General features: G+C 33.8%; 1 protein-coding gene across 1 annotated transcript; it reads left to right on the top strand.

Annotated features, from left to right (window-relative positions):
* The first annotated feature begins 714 nt into the window (after positions 1–714).
* On the top strand, positions 715–2,404 carry LOC131635774 (LIM domain-containing protein PLIM2b-like). Its single transcript, XM_058906417.1, has 5 exons — positions 715–1,052; positions 1,168–1,261; positions 1,362–1,390; positions 1,724–1,813; positions 1,923–2,404. Exons 1-5 carry the CDS (start codon positions 918–920, stop codon positions 2,190–2,192), a joined length of 618 nt encoding a protein of 205 aa, XP_058762400.1. The 5' UTR covers positions 715–917; the 3' UTR covers positions 2,193–2,404.
* Positions 2,405–14,994: the final 12,590 nt, after the last annotated feature.

Here is a 14,994-nt window from a genome sequence, read left to right as displayed (position 1 = left end):
AAATCATGATTTTTAAAATAGAGACCAAAATCTAAAAAAAATAAAATAGGAACACCAAAGTTACAATTAAGTCAATTAAATATTAAAAACTAAATGAGTGGTGGAGAGCCAAAATCTCCCAACCCCAATACTTGAAAAGCAGAAATATAATGAACTTAAAAAAAAAAAATTATATTAAATTATGGTAAGCCCTTGTAAAAAAGACTAATACTAATAAGCTAGACACATTTTCATAACACTGGTTTTTCTTTCAAATACTTCAAAATATTATAAAGGACAGTAAAAATATTACATTTTTAATTTATTTAAATACATTTTTTTCTTTCAATTATTATTTTTATTCTCTTTCAAATATAACAGCTAATTACAAATATAACCTTTTAAAGAACCATTTAAATAAGAGGCAAAAAAGCCAGAATGGAGGAAATATTATTACAAGATTGGGGCGTAACAGAAATAGCACATAACAGAAAAAGAAAAAAAAGACAAAATTAGTTATTTTTTTCACAAACATCCTAAAATATCCTTCATTGAAATAGTCAAACAAACAACCTGTTTTCACTCAAATCAAACATCCTATATCCACAAATCACAACAAAAATTTTCCATTTTTGCATCAAATATTTTTGGGTCTCCACTCACTTCTCTCAACCATCTACTTAAATGTATCTATCTATATCTAATCCACCATCTTATGATGATATAATCAAGTTACATTTCCTTAGACATTTACAAGACTTTGTTTTAATCCCCATTTGTCTGAGGCTTGTACCCTCATTGAAATTTCTATATTTCAATCCTCAGACATTCAAAGGCAAAAACAAAACATTAGAAAACAAAAAAAAAAAATACAAAATCACATACACAAGAAACAAAGATTATCTTGTGTGAGGAATTTGAATTAAGGGGAAGAAAACATGTCTTTCACTGGAACTCTTGATAAATGCAAGGCATGTGACAAGACTGTTTATGTTGTTGATTTGTTAACTCTTGAAAATATTCCTTACCATAAAAACTGCTTCAAATGTAGTCATTGCAAAGGTTGTCTCACGGTATGTTTTTTTTTTTTTCCATGTCTTGTTCTTTGATTCATCCTAGGTTCATTTTAATGATTATGTTTTTTTTTTTTTTACTAATCCATAATGATATTATTAAAAACTGGTTCAGATGAGTACATACTCTTCCATGGATGGAATTCTCTATTGCAAGACACATTTTGAGCAGCTTTTCAAGGAATCTGGCAATTTTAGCAAGAATTTCGGTATCATCGATTCCGTCATTTTTCTTTATACACATATTTTACACTCTATTTTTTTAGCTAATAACTATTTTTTTGTTTTTCTTGACTTTAAATATAACAGCAAAGTCTTCTGACAAACCAAATGAGCTGGTATGATCCATATCTTATAGTTTTATGTTTCAGATATTTGAATTTGTAATATATATACACTGTTAAGATAGATTGAATCAGCCACGAAAATTAGAGAAATTTTTTCATGAAATTTTGTATCTAATATCAGTCACTAAAATATTGGAGATTAGTTAATACACATACATGTATGCGTGATGCGTATAATTTGAGGCCCCTAATTTTTTGAGGCCCTGTGTGCGGTGGGTCTTATTGCACCTCCACAGCGCCGGCCCTGATAGGCATATACATTTGTATTTACTAGGGTTATTTAATGCTGCTACTAATATTTTAAAATATGTTGATCATCAACAGAATAGGACACCAAGTAGACTATCTTCCATGTTCAGTGGAACCCTGGACAAATGCGCGACTTGCTCTAAAACCGTCTATCCGCTGGAAAAGGTTTGTCGCGATTCTTGATTTTGCAGAAAACTGATGTCTTCGTCACGATTCTTGAACTTCAAGACAAAATACCGCGTAAATGATTTCTTTTGAATCGCGATTATTGTAGGTGACACTGGAAGGTGAATGCTACCACAAGAATTGCTTTAGGTGTGCTCATGCAGGGTGTCCTTTGACACATTCAAACTATGCTGCACTTGATGGTGTCCTCTACTGCAGGGTCCATTTTGCGCAACTTTTCATGGAGAAAGGTAACTATAGCCATGTACTCAAATCTGCACACAAGAGGAATGGTTCTTCTGAGCCAATTGAAGTTGTTGAAGAGCCCTCACAATCAGCAGCAGAAGAACCTCAAGACCCACCAGAAGAAACCTCTTGAATGAAAACAGTAAAAATAACATGATAAAATTACCTTACTCCCTTTGTTTTGGAGCAAGGTTCTTTTTAATTAGTTAAAGATTACTGTCTAAAACATTTATTCAAAAGTTGTTTTTTCAGTTTTATTTGTAACCTTTAACATGAGAGGTTTGTTTATGCGTTCAAAGATTCACACCAAATATTTGAGCAATACAATATATTCTTTCATTCAAATTTTGAGTTTGTCTTACAATGTGGTAACTTGTGTTACACATTTCCTATAAGTGCTCATTTTGCAGAAACTAGTTAGTTCATGGATTATCTATATCCTTTTGTTTATGCTTAAGTCCAATTTAATCACATTACATGTCTAAGTACTTCGATGAATTCGATCGATGCCGATACATGAAGAAAATGCTTGAATCAAGAACTTGTCACATTTTAAAAAATAATTTAGTCACAATTAACATATTCACAAACCAAATATTTGATATTAATACTAGTAAAAATACATCCATCCAAATTATAGTATTTTTTTAATAGTCTGAGTGACTTCGAATAAAAGAGAAAAGACATATCCAGAATAATAACTCTAAGTTGATATTTAATCATATGACAAGGGCGGATGGATATTAGGGACCCTATGATGATGTAAACCTCAGCTCTATAATAATTTCTCCATTGTTTCTGCAATCTCTACGTAATTCAATTCACTTAAACCTGAATCATTTAGCCCAATTCACAACAATAGTAGAATGTCATGATCTAAAACTACACACATATTGTTAGATGTAATTCATTGTTTTGTTAAAAAGTTTGTATTTGATATAGGTGTGTTCAATTTAGTCGAAGTAGTAAATAATATATAGTTGTTATGTCGAAGTCAAAATATCAATGTTTTAAAATCCGGATCATGCATTGATCCAGTCAAGCTATTAGGTTAGTGTCCAGACGACTTCTAATTCAATTTATATAAAATAAAAAAAATATGAAATAAAATTATTTACATAAATTTTATAATTATAAAATCTACAAAAGAAAAATTCTATGAATTTATTCACGCAAATAAGTTGAATAACAATCTCAAATAAATATTTTAAATTCCAAACATAACAATTTGTTGATGCTCATAAATTAACAAAAGTTGAAAAAATAACGATATGATATAATAATATCATACACTAATAAACAAATTTTATGCCCTATATAAATAATTGAAAATAAAAGAAAGAGTAGAAAAATAAAAAATTATAAATAAAAAAAAAATAAGTACCTAGATTCAGGATGCAACAATCAATATCTGATACCTAGATTCAAGATGCAACAACCACATAACTGGAAATAAAACCTAGTTCACCAAGTTAGATGAATTTGTCAAGAAAGTAATGAAGTTTACAAATGGCAAGCACGTCACATCAGGTAGAAAATGAGACATGTATATGGTTAGAAAGGATGGTGAAAAAGCCAGTATCACTGAAGCGTTGTATGTACCTTCGATGACAAGTAATTTGATAAGCATAAGTCTACTTCCAAAATGGTACAACACAATGCTTGAAAAGAATAAGATGAAGGTGTATGATGGTGATGAAAGGTCGATTTTGAAAGCACCATTGGCAGACAACAAGACCTTCAAAGTAGAGATCAATACGGTTAATCACAATTGTCTTGCTTCGACTACAGAGGAAGACAAAAATTGGCTATGGCTTCATAGATATAGACATCTAAACTTTAAAAGTTTAGGTATGCTCAACTTGAAGAAGATGGTGTAGGACTAACATCAGGTGAAAGAACCAAGTCTGATGTGTGAGGAACGTTATAAAGTAAAGCAGGCTAGGAAAGCATTTAAGCATGACTTGCCTATGAGATCGAATGAAAAACATGAGCAATTTCACTTTGATGTGTGTGGACCTTTTGAAGCAAAATCGAATGGAGGTTACTGCTATTTCCTAACTTTCATAGATGAATTCACCAAATTTATGTGGATTTACATGATTGAAAGGAAGAGTGAGGTATTCAGACAATTCAAGAAGTTTAAATTGCATGTCGAGAAACAAAGTGGATGCAAGTTAAAGAAACTAAGAACTGATGGGGTGGTGAATACACCTCTAGATAATTTGCAAAATTCTACAGTAACGAAGGAATAGAGCATGAGGTCATTACACCCTATACACCACAACATAATGGTATAGCTGAGAGGAGACATAAAAGTATATTGAACATGACTAGGAACATGTTGAAAGCTAAAGTATGTCAAAGAGATTTTGTGGTGAAGTAGTTTCGACAGCGATATACATTCTAAATAGAAGTCCAATCAAGAAGATAGTTGAGAAGACACCTTAAGAGGCTTGGACAGGACATAGGCTAAATGTCAATCATCTTAGTGTCTTTGGATCAATGTGTTTTAGGCATGTTCCTGAATAATTGAGGAAGAAGCTAGATGATCAAAGTCAGACCATAGTGCTCATAGGTTATCATTCGACTGATGCATAAAAATTGTATTCACCAAACACTGATAACTAGTGATCAGAGATGTTCTAGTGGATGAAGTAAATGGTGCAATCGGAGTAATGGGTCAGTTCGACAGGAGTCAGATACAATAAAAATTGATGTAAAGTGGGTCTACAAGTTGAAACGAAGGCCAAACGGTGAAATTGCCAAGCATACGACAAGACTAGTCGTGAGATGTTTTTTTTTTGCAAAAACCTATTGTTGGTTTCGAAGTGGTCTACCCTCCTGTTGCAAAGTTGGAGACAATCAGGATTGTTGTGTCGACAACAACATACAATGGGTGGAAGATACATCAGTTGGATATAAAATTAGCATTTCTGAATGGACCTTTGAAAGAAGAAGACTATGCCAGTCAACCATCAGGATTCAAAATCAAAGGGCAGAGGTCAAAGGTGTATAGATTAACGAAGCTTCTATATGGCTTAAAACAAGCCCCGAGGGCTTAGAATAAGAGAATATACAACTTCTTGATCAAAGCAAATTCATAAAGTGTGTCTCTGAACATGGAATGTATGTTAATGATTCAAACAAGGTCACTCGGATCATTTTATGCCTGCATGTAGATGATTTGTTGATTAGAGGTGAGATAAAGCAGAGATTAGAAGATTCAAGTCAAAGCTGGTCTAGGAATTTGAAATGTTTGACCTAGGGAATTTTTCATATTTCTTAGAGATGAAATTTAAAGACACAAGTGAAGGAGTATTATTTTGCGCCAGATGAATTATGCTTAAGATATCTTGAAGAGGTACAAGAAGAGTAAATGTAATGCAGCTGCCATGCCATTGGAAACTGGAGAAAAGTTGAAGAAGGAGGCAAATGATGAGTTTGTAAGTGCAACACTGTACAAAATAAATCACTGGATCGTTGAGATATCTTGGCAATACCATGTCAGATATCTATCAAAGTGTCGGACGCTTAAGCAAATTTATGGACAAACCCCAAGAATGTCATCTCACTACAGTTAAGAAGGTGTTGAGATACATAAAGGGTACGGTTGATCATGGTGTGTTGATGCCAAGACAAAAGAAGACCAATATAGATGCAGAGGTATATGGCTGCACTTATTCAGATTCTAGTGGAGATCAAGATGAGAAGAAGAGTACCGCATGCTACATATTCATGATCGAAGACGCTCCAATATCTTGGAGTACAAGGAATCAAAGCATTGTGGCTTTGTCATCATGTAAAGCTGAGTACGTGGCTACATCATATGCAACATGTCAAGTAGAATAGGAAGATGCTTCTAGAAGAGCTCAAGATCATGGGACCTAAGAAAATGAAGTTGTTTGTAGATAATAAGTCAGGTATTGGCCTAGCTTATCAACCTATGTCTCATGGTTGAAGAAAACACATAGAGAGAAGGTTTCATTTTTTCAGAGATCAAGTAAATAAAGGGAAGCTTGAACTTGAGCATTGCAAGATAGAATGGTAACTAGTGGATATACTCACCAAAGCCTTGAAGAAAGTCAAGTTCAATGAGTTGAAGAAACACATTAAGATGGGAAGTCTCGAAAAACATGAATTAGGTTGTGTGTTCAACCTAGTCGAATTAGTAGAAGTCAAATGTATTCACGGAGTCGAATACAACATATAGCTGTTGTGTCAAAGCCAAAATATAACTTTGTATGTTTTAGGCTTTGTTTGTATGTTTTGGGCTTGAGCCTTGATCGCCTAAAAATAGGCATGACGTTGTATAGTTCATACACTTAACAATTTTAACAGATTCACAAGTTTTATAATATAGTTTTACTCTCATTCTTAATCTCTTTTTTCTCTCTTCAATCTTCTTCCTCATCTATCTTGAAAACCCTAATTGTTCTATCACATATAGGCAAGGTACATACATAATTCACATAACATGTCAAAGTAGAAAACTTAATAATCGAAATGTTCACAAACAACTCACAAGTCAACTCTCTATTCTTTATGCATCATTTATCTTGTCTTGAAACCAAAAACAAGACCTAAGGTGAGTTTCTAAACTTAGGTCACGATCATAACTTAGGATGGTATAGTCACTGCTAAAAAAAGTACCAAATATAACATGTTATTACCTCGGGCATTAAGATCTACAATTCATGGAGAAGAGTTAATTTAGATGTACTGGTGCAACATGTTGAACACAATGCTTCACCTTGTGTGCAATACAATATCTGGCCCTTGTCAGCAAGACAAGATGGATGTTGTTTGATGCAAATTTTCTGATTGAATTTCAATCATATTTGTTGCTATTATTTAGAAATGTATTTGTGCATTTTGTGTTGGCAGCTGGTTGAAGAACAAATCAAATTAGATGGAGGTTTAAATTTACTCAAGCGAGTGGGAAATGAAATGGGGAATTTAACTAAACCTAAGGCATGATTAAGGGAGTTGTTATTGAATCCTAATTACTTAGATACCCATTGTTTAATAAGTGAGTAACATATGTATCATACCCCAAAATTTGCCCTCCATACTTAAAGGTATTTTGGTTCAAACAATCTTCTCAAGCCCATTTGATCTCCAAAAACTCAAGACATCTCAAGGATGAAATAAAATAAAATAAAAATTATGTAGTAGTTTGGATGTGATAATAAAATGACTAAATTAATATTTTAATATATGTATGTTTCTATTGTTTAAACAACTAGTAGAAGATTCGTGCGTCCGCACAGTTAAATTCATTCATATCTTCGACCATTCAATAAGGTTTATATAGTTGTTGTTGATATATAATTGTTATTATAAAATTACTAATAACTACAAATATTTAAAAATAAATATGTAGTAAATAACTAACATAATAAATTCAATATGTTTAATAACTATAAATATATAAAAGGGTTAAATGCAATTCACCCTCTGTCATTAGGGCGTGTTTCAGATTTGCCCCCCTGAATTTTTTTTTTAAGAAGACACCCTTATAAAAGTGTAAAGCCAGTTTCACCCCACCCTTTTACTACTAATGCTGACTGGGCTTTGACTATTGGATGACGTGGCAAAGGAATAATTGCTGACTGTGTTATCTTCTTAACCAATCTTCACACTCTCAAAAATCTTCATCAATTCACTCTCCAACAATTTTCACTCATCAAGAATCTACAAATAAAAACCAGAAACGAATTCATCAACATCAATCACCGCCATAACCGCTTCATTCGTTCATCAACAATCCTCCTCATCATTCTTCACTGCGAACAACAACAACATTGCAAGCAACATCAGACCTTCATCTACAAACAACAACAACCTATCGCAAACGTTAAATCGCGAAGGGAGAGGAAGAAAAACGGAATCGAAGCTTACCGGTTCTTGAAGCTTTATCTGAGGCTGGATGCACCGATATTTGTTTAGCAACTGGAACTGAGTGGGTTCTAGAAACTTGGAAGACTCTCAAACTTAACTTAAGCTATACATGAATTAGTTCATTTTTCAAAAGTGCTGCTGCTGGTTACAACATTTATTCTTTCTTCCAATCATAGGTCAAACTGATATGTATGATTCAATTGCATTATGTTAGTATAATTTGCTTTACAGTAGCAAATAGAATTCAAATGTATGTTTGTAATTTATAGTTTCTTTGGGGCAACATGCTTTTGAGAGCTTTTCAGTGTTAGACCCTACTTTTGGCTTAGGTACATGACAGTAAGAGATGTGGCCTTAAATTGTGGTTCCCTTGAATATGGAATTTTTGGAAGGTAAGAAACGGTCAATTATCCGCAATAAGTGCTTGTAGACAGGATGGTAAGGAATATAAAAAATACCTCTTGGAATTGGCTGAAAACTAAATCAAGCAGCATCAAATACAAAACAACTATATGGTAATGCCCAATAGAAAGCCTAGGCTCCTAGAGGTCCTTAAGTTTCAAGCTGAAGGTGTTGGTTTCGATTTGGTCAAATCATCAACCAGAGAGTGGTCTAGATGAGGAGTGTTTGAAGTGTTTCAAACGAAGCTATTGTTTTGATCATTTCAGGATCTGTTGGGGTCGGAGGGAAGTGGATTAGCAGTTCATTTTAGGCTTCCTGTAGGCAGCATTAGTATTGCACCACGGTTTCAGGCTCATTGAATTGATGTTGAATTTGGTGTTGTAAATATCTATCTTGAGGTTCTGCAGCTCCGGTTTGTAGTTGTCTGCGCAAATTGATTTTGAATTTTGGTGTTGCAAATTCATCTTGAGGTTCTGCAACTTTGGTGTTGCTAATATTCTTTTTGAGGTTGCTGTTTAGATGTGCGTTCGCGAGAGAGAGCGAGAGTTGGATTGCCGCGCCGTTGAGAGTTGAGATCAAAGATGGAGACGAGAGGACTGAAACGGAGAGGATAAGCCCTCCGTCGTCGTGCCATCGCCGCGCATTCGTGATTGCTCCGGCCGCCGCCGAGTTCACACAGAGGAAAGGAAGAAGGAGAACGTGAAGCTATCTCACGTAACACAACCCTAATCCCTTTTCAATTTTGGTTCAATTTTGCCACGTCATCCAATAGTCAAAGCGCAGTCAGCATTAGTAGTAAAAGGGTGTGGTGAAACTGGCTTTACACTTTTATAAGGGTGTCTTCTTAAAAAAAAATAATTCAGGGGGCAAATCTGAAACATGCCCTAATGGCAGGGGGTGAATTGCATTTAACCCTATATAAAAATATCACTAATAATTATAAACATTTACAAATATCACCAATAACTATAAATATGTATAAATATTTTGTTAATTAAAATAAATAAATAAACGTACTGTGGTGATAGTGATCCGTGAAAATAATAAATTTTAGTGATAAAATTCACAGGAGATAATATTTAAAGTTCCGATATAATTTGATACAATATACAATATATTTAATAATACATATAAATTTAAAATTAATTGTAGAAGAAATAAAGAAAAGCTTTAGGTGAAGAAAGAAAAAAAAAAGAAAAATTTTGATATTTAAAATTAAAGATTTTGTATTTTATTATCAATGATTTTCACATTTATTTTAATTAGGAGTTGGTTAAATATTATATACTTATTTATTGTTTTAGAGATTTAAGATTGGAAATTTTGTAATTGGAAAATATTTGATTGGTCTAATTAATTTTGTGTTTAGATAATACATTACTGTATTTTCGCCGGTGCTAATAAACATCACAGAGGCTAGTAACAGAGAAGCTAGTACAATTGTGTGGTTGTAAATATAGGTGGTTCATGTAATACAATATATACATGTATGTCACTAATGGTTCTAAAGTAAATACTCATAAAATAATTGTCAAGTGAGAGTTTTGCTTCAATATTTCAATGTTTTAGAGATATAAACAATTGAAAATATAATTCAGTATTTAAAGCCCTTACATTACTTTAGTAATTATGTGATAGGTATAAGTATCTAGTTTGTAGAATTAAAATTCATGTGATTTTTTTAAGAAAAAGAAAATTAATTAGTAAATGAACATATATAGTGCTCTGCTAGTTACAATGATTTGGGTATATTGGTTGAAACATGAGAAAATAATTAACCAAGCTGTAGAGTTAGTTAAACTAGTTAGATTGAGTTTGTAGGAATAAAGTGGCAAGCTCTTCTTTCTTCTTAAATTAATATAATTAAATAGGAGGTTTAGATAGATGCTATCAAAAACTTAAAGTTGTTGAACAAGTAAATATTTAGAGCGACTTCATTCAAACGCATATGTCATATAGTTGTTTGTCAAATGCACATAATGTTAACTGTATCAAATCAAGTTACCCCATAACTTGCACATTACATTAAGCGTCTGTTTGGTATGGCATTTACTCCCACAATACTTCGTTCCAATGTCGTATTTTTTTAACAAAGCAAAAGAAACCCTTTATTAAGTGCACAAGGAGTGCTAAATAGTTATTTTACAGAACACCAGAACCAAACTACAGCACAGAGAAAAACAGCTGCTGGTAGCAACTATATCTACCCTAACATAAAAAATGCTTACATATCTTTAAGACATTCCCCCACCACCTCCTAACCATGGCTAAAAAAAAAACCAACAGAATGATCAAGCTAAATCCCAAACGCCCGAGAACGAAGCTACAGGCTCCAAATCGAAACAAACAACAGCTGATTGATACTCCCGTCTTCAGCAGCCTACCATACACCGAGAAGTCCATCCTGTCGAGCCAGACCAGAGATACCATAATTACTAGAGTATCGAGACCAGAATCCTCCGCCAATGTGAAAACAGTTCTTTGACAGTTTTCCGCCGTCACGAACCAAAGCTGGCAGAATAATTTAATTGAGTTCTGCCCCTGGAAATGAATTATGTCGCTGCCAGGAACTTGAAGTCAATCACCCCTGAAACTTATACATTCCTTGGGGTTCATGTACCACATTGCTATGTCCACCGGAATCGAGTTTGGCTTTATTCTTAGCCACTTCCAAGCCAGCATTTTCACTTCTTCCGCGATCTTTTCGATACAAATCTCCTCGTTTTGGAAGACTTTATGGTTTCTATGTTTCCAAATGCTCCAAATGCCTGCAGCCCAGATAACGATAAGCTTCTTAGATGACCTTCTACCTCTACCTATCAAATTCTCGAATTGCTCCAAGTGCTGCCACCCTTCGTTATGGAACGCTGAACTTACGCCAATCCATCTACAAATAGACTTCCATACATCTGCAAAAACAGGACACTCAAAGAAAATATGAGAGACCGATTCCTCACCCCCGCACTCTCCGACACACCACGACTGCCCCTGAGATAACACTCCCCTTTTACATAAATTATCTTTTGTGGGAATTCTATTACGCAATAATCTCCAGACCAAGCAAGATACTTTTGATGGTAACGCCTTATTCCACACCTTAGACCAATCATGCCCAGAATTTTCTTGCTCGCTCGATGCCAATTTCTTATGTTGGAACATTATGCATATATTCCAATATAGTGAGATGAATTGAAAAAGTTCATTAAGTCAAGTCCCGCATTGTATATTAGTTGAAAAAACTCCTTAGTCCCACATTGCTTAGATTAGAAATCTTGGCTAGTTTACTTCATTATATAAGGAAGTCACTTGTTTCATTTCAAAATATACCAAAAAACTTATTTTGAGTTTTTTCTTCCTCACTCTCATAACTCTGCGTCTTTCGAATTGTCGAAGCGCCAACTTCTCCCCCTTTCTTTCTACTCGTTGAATTTTCCGAGTACTTTCTTGAATTCTCCTTAGAGAATAATGTTAATTTCTCCTCATTTGAGTTGAGAAATTATAAGTATAATTTTTTCTTGGACTCTCTTTAGAGAATTATTGAAATTTCTCTTGTTTTGAGAAATTACTACGACTGGTTGTTATACCAGATACTAAGATGGTATGTATACCATATTGAATGGTCTTAGTACCATCTGAGGGTGTATTTCTAGACCGATTATCTACCGTGCAAGTAGTAATCGTATAGTATAGAACTGGGCTGTTTTATCCTGGAGGCGTCGTGGTTATTAAGAGCTGCTTTGCATAATTTGGACAGTACCGCGAAACGTCTTAAAGAAAGCGTACTGATCCGCGACTCGACCCGGTAATTTCTTCGGTGGCAAACTTGTTAAAATCGTGATCCAACAATTTTAAGACATTTCGAATTGCCATGGCTACTGAAGAAATTATTGGTACTTCTGCGGATACTTTCTTTGACAAACCGTTCATGTTTGAGAGATGTCACTTCAAATGTTGGCAACAAATGATGATCTTCTTAATGTTTAAAAAGATAGCTAACATTTTGACCAAGGACATTTTGTCGCTCCTTTTGGATCAACTGAACAAACTAATGGTAAGAAATCTGAGGATCAAAAGGAACACGTAATAGTGTTGAAGCTGAATCTGCTGCACAGATTAAAGCGAACAATTTACAGCTTAGGAAAGAAATCATCTTATAGAAAGAATGATTATAACATTCTGAATGGAATCACAAATGATCTGTATGACTATTATAGTAATTGTGATACTTCAAAATATGTTTAAGAGGCTCTGAAAAACAAGTATGGCATTGAAAAAGCTGGAGAACAGAAGAATGATTTTAGCAGCTACGTGAAGTATCAGATGGTAGTTGAAAGGTCCATAGAAACTCAAAGTCACGAACTTCAAAAGATTGCTCATAAGATCATCACTAAAGGTATGTATTTATAAGCAATTCGAATTTCTTTTATTATTGACAAACTGCCCCGATTGAAAGTTTTTAAGAATTATGTTTTGTTAAAAAATAAAATATATATTTTTTTTTAGAGACTGATTATTCTCATTAACGAAGAATATCAGAGACATGATTAAATAGAAAAGTCTTGTTTTAAACAACAAAAAGAAATTCGGTATGGTTCTAAAGCCATATGGCAAATCATTATAGAATTAGAACTGCAATATTGTGAACCGAATTAAGAATGGGAACCCTTCTATGGCCCCAATTTCTCCAACTAGACAACAACCACCACCTCAAAGAAATGACGTTGTTTTCCTTTTGTTTCAACTATGGAAAACTAAGTCAAATGGCTAAGAAATGTATCTTGTAATGCTTGAACTTGGTGTAGCCCGTAATGCACGGGTTAACCTGGCTAATGGAAACTTTATTCATATGATCATTGAAATCAACCTGGTTGGTAAATCTGATGGTTGGTGGATAAACACAGGCGTCTCTCGTCGTGTTTATTATGATCGTGTTATGTTTAAAACATACACGAATACTAAAGATAAGAAAGTGTTGTTGGGAAATATCCACACCACTAATGTTGTCGATATTGGAGAAGTGGAACAAAGTCCACCTGTGAAAAGACTTCAATCTTGAAGGATGTCATGTATGCTCCCGGGATTATAAAGAATCATGTTTATGTTTTTTTTCCTTCTTCTAAATAAGGCAAGATTTAACCAGTTTATTGGGGTAGATTTTTTCACCATCATCACAAAGAATGATATTTTTTGTGAATGAAATTGATAAGTTTAAAAACTTTGTAAAGAAGTTGAAAATGAATTAGTAAGAATTTGTAGTGATAGGAAAACTGTATGATTCTAGTTTATTTAATTATTTTTTATAAATAACATGGAATTGTACATGAAACGACTGCTCCATATTCTCCTAAAATGAATGGTAAAGCAGAAAGAAAGAATAGAACTCTTACTGAACTTGTTGTTGCAATTGTGATGAATTATGGGCTGCATCTCACTGGTGGGGGGAAATTTTATTGATTGTTTGCTATGTCCTGAATAGAATACCCGAGTCAAAAATTAATATCTCACCTTATGAGATATTAAAGAAAAGACAACCAAACTTGTCTTATTTGAGAACTTGGGGCTGTCTGGCTTATGTCAGAATTCGGGATCCGAAACGAGTTAAACTCGCTAGTAGAGCATACGAATGTGTATTCATTGGGTATGCAGCAAACAATAAGGCATATAGGTTTTATGAACTAAATGCAAAAGTGATCATAGAATCAAATGATGTTGATTTCTATGAAGACAAATTTCCTTTCAAATCGAGAAATAGTGGGGGCACTCAATTGAGTCACATTCCTGTGATAAGAAGTACAGAAAGTAATGACAATGTAGAAACGGAACTTCGATGAAGTAAAAAAAAGTAAGAGTCTCTAAAGACTATGGGCCTGATTATGCAGCCTATAGTGTAGAAGAAGATCCAATAAATCTTCAAGAAGCACTGTCATCTATGGATGCAGACTTATGGTAAGAAGCTATTAATGATGAGATAGATTCTCTGGAATCTAATAAGACCTGACACTTAGTAGACTTGGTTCCGGGTTGCAAACCAATCGGTTGTAAATGGGTTTTGAAAAAGAAACTAAAACTTGATGGAACTATTGATAAATACAAGGCTCACCTTGTAGCCAATGGCTTTAGACAATGAGAAAATGTAGATTTCTTCGATACCTTCTCCCCTGTCACTAGAATAACATCCATTAGGGTACTTATCTCAATTGCTGCTATTTATAATTTAATAGTACACCAAATGGATGTTAAAACTGCTTTTTTAAACGGTGACTTAGAAGAAGAAATCTATATGGAACAACCAGAAGGGTTTGTGATCCATGGACAAGAAAATAAGGTCTGTAAGTTAGACAAATCTCTGTATGGATTAAAGCAAGCTCCTAAACAATGGCATAACAAGTTTGATAACTTAATGATATCGAATGGGTATAAAGTGAATGAAAGTGACAAATGCGTTTATTACAAACTTGAGAATCGCATTTACACTATCATATGTCTATATGTAGACTATTTACTCATATTTTGATCAAACATTCAGACCATTAATGATGTGAAATCATTGTTGAGTAACAACTTTGATATGAAAGATCGCGAGATTCTTGGTATCAAGATCACGAGATCCGTGCAAGGAATTTCTTAGG

Source organism: Vicia villosa, unplaced genomic scaffold (assembly GCF_029867415.1).
Source record: "Vicia villosa cultivar HV-30 ecotype Madison, WI unplaced genomic scaffold, Vvil1.0 ctg.001544F_1_1, whole genome shotgun sequence".
Classification (NCBI taxonomy): Eukaryota; Viridiplantae; Streptophyta; class Magnoliopsida; order Fabales; family Fabaceae; genus Vicia; species Vicia villosa.
The sequence above is the reverse complement of the archived record's forward strand: the minus strand, read 5'-3'. Positions and strand labels throughout refer to the sequence as shown.